This window comes from Lycium barbarum, chromosome 9 (assembly GCF_019175385.1).
Source record: "Lycium barbarum isolate Lr01 chromosome 9, ASM1917538v2, whole genome shotgun sequence".
NCBI classification, from domain to species: Eukaryota; Viridiplantae; Streptophyta; class Magnoliopsida; order Solanales; family Solanaceae; genus Lycium; species Lycium barbarum.
The window spans coordinates 15603937-15606384 of record NC_083345.1 but is presented as its reverse complement, the minus strand read 5'-3'; the positions used below and the strand labels follow the sequence as shown (position 1 = coordinate 15606384).

At 32.6% G+C, this 2448-nt stretch overlaps 1 protein-coding gene across 1 annotated transcript in view; it reads left to right on the top strand.

Moving 5' to 3' along the window:
* LOC132611423 (cyclin-T1-3-like) overlaps positions 1-811 on the top strand; it is an 8663-nt gene extending 7852 nt beyond the window's left edge. Inside the window, exon 7 of the mRNA XM_060325851.1 lies at positions 447-811. Coding sequence (XP_060181834.1) covers positions 447-478 — 32 coding nt within the window. The 3' untranslated portion in view covers positions 479-811. The remainder of the gene's footprint in view (positions 1-446) is intronic.
* The last annotated feature ends 1637 nt before the right edge of the window (positions 812-2448 follow it).

Here is a 2448-nt window from a genome sequence, read left to right as displayed (position 1 = left end):
ATAGTTGTGAGTTATAGTCTCTCCAGTATTGACTTTAATTAGTTTATGTTAAATAATTAACGGGAGGTGGATTCAAGCTAAGATTAAGAAATGATGATTGGTTCAAGAGAAGACCAGGCTCTGATCCATCTTGTTTGCACTGAGTAATGTCCTCCCATTTTTGCTGTATAGCTATTGTGCTACAAAATCCGGATTTTACAATCAATTGAAGCTAAATATTCATGCCTAACAATATATGGAACTGGACCAGGTTTAATTTCATCTAGTCATTTTGGCACAGAGAAGTAGACTTAGATAAAACAGAAACCGGTTATGAATGTCAACATGAATCTTTTGATCAAGCCTCAAGATTCTTATGCATATTCAAGCATTGTTGTAACTGAATGTCCCTCTAAGATTGTGTACTTGCATGTACAATTCACCTTATACATTTTTTTTTAATGCAGATGTTGCGCAACAGTTGATGGAGCTATTTTAGGAGATCATGAGAGACAGCAATGAACATCAGCAACTTAAAAAGGACAAAATCAACATTTTTTGGGTCTTGGCTTGGTAGATGTATTTGTAGATTCTACCATCATGCATAGGATTAATTTGGGGTTCAATTCAGTATATAGGTTCACGGTTAAACTTTTTGGTTTGAAAATATCTATGGAGTGCCTCCTGTGACTTTTCATCTAATATCATATAGGAAAAGAAATTCTTTCTCCGTGTAAATTGTTTCTTCTTTCACTGTAAAAGTGTCCATTAATTATGGAATCTATTGTTTTGGACCTCAGCCTTTAATGATATTCCTGGTTAAAGATGTAAATGTAATTACTGTTTGTTGGAGTGTGGTGATTTTTGCAAATTTCTTTTGTTAGCTTCCAGAAGTGTGTGTTTGGTGAAACCCTTTTCCAGAATTTACACTTCTTGCAAGTTCTTCAAACTCAGCAGAATTCTGTTTCTGCCTTTATAAAGCAGAACTAGAACAGAATTCTCATTTTTACTAAGTTTAAAGAAGTACAGAGAGCATGCCATCCATACCAATTTGACCCTAATTTGGATTTTAAAGTTATCTGTCTATTTATAATTACTTGGAGTGATGCAATAATGAGACTTTGCCCCTCTAAAGGCAAGGGATGATCTCCCTCTGGTGAAGAAGCTATGCATCCTAAGTGATACATAATTACCTGTTTATAAAACATTCTTATTAAGAGTAGCGGTGAATAGTGAAGTTCGGAAAATTCTTACTTGCATCAAGAAGTTTGGACCAAATCAATAAAATGTATTACATGTTTATATATAAACTTTGTAAGTGATTGTGGTTAATCAATACTTAGTTCTCACTTTAATCTATATCTTATTCATAGGAAATTAATTATTCATTCATATAAATACTGAATACGAATAAATATTTATTATGAAGCTAGTTAGATCCCCAGGGGATGATGTTCATTTACAAAAATTGCTTAGAGGTGTGGTGGTCTTGAACCTTTCACCCTGCTTGTCAAATGGGTAAATTTCAAGTTTAACAAATTATGATTTTTGACTCCTAAGGTTTGCTCATGAGACAAACGAGGTCAAAAGTTCAAGACCACTCATTTTCAGGATAATTGGGCGTAATTTCCTATTGCTGTTATTTTTTTTATTTTTGTTTTTATATTGAGCTGTACAATGATCTTCTTGGTAAAAACAAATAATTCATTACCAAAAAAAGAAGATTCAATGTCTGGACGCTTTTGGGTGCATGAATCACTACGTTACGTCTCTTGACATTTATGTTTCTACCAAATTTCTGTAAGCTTTCAGCAAACTGATATTGAAGCAACCATAACATCATTGAATGTAGGTGGACCAGACGCAAATACTTCTACGTGTCCATAGTATTATTTCACTTTATATGGATTTAATGCCAAAACAAGTTAGGCAGCAAAGTACCTATCTACTTTGCCATTTTCAGATGAGTATTCAATACAAAGGATAAAAACACGTTGCGCTTTATTGTGATGTTATTGTTTCAGCTTTCAAAATATCATCTTTTTCTAACAACTATGCATCGTTTTACTCCATATCTTGAGTGAATTGTTAAGACAATTATTAAAACTAATATTGTGACCTTTATTCACGATAATTCCTTGGTTAAGCGATGTACTATAATTAGTTGATATTAAATGCTTTTAGTTGGATACCACAAGAAACAAACATTGAGATTGACCAAAACTTAAAAGAACCAAAAAAGTGTAGTTGTCCCACACAAAATTCATGAGCACAATATCAGTGCAAACAAGGCATGACAGCTTGGAACTCATCGTGAATTATAACAAACGTACATACGTTATACGCATGGATTCATGACTTATACAAACTGAAAATGTAAAGAATTTTTACACGACTAGTATATTTTAGTATGTTATTTTATAAAATGTTAGACGTCTTATTTTCATATTACTATTAATCTCATGAAGT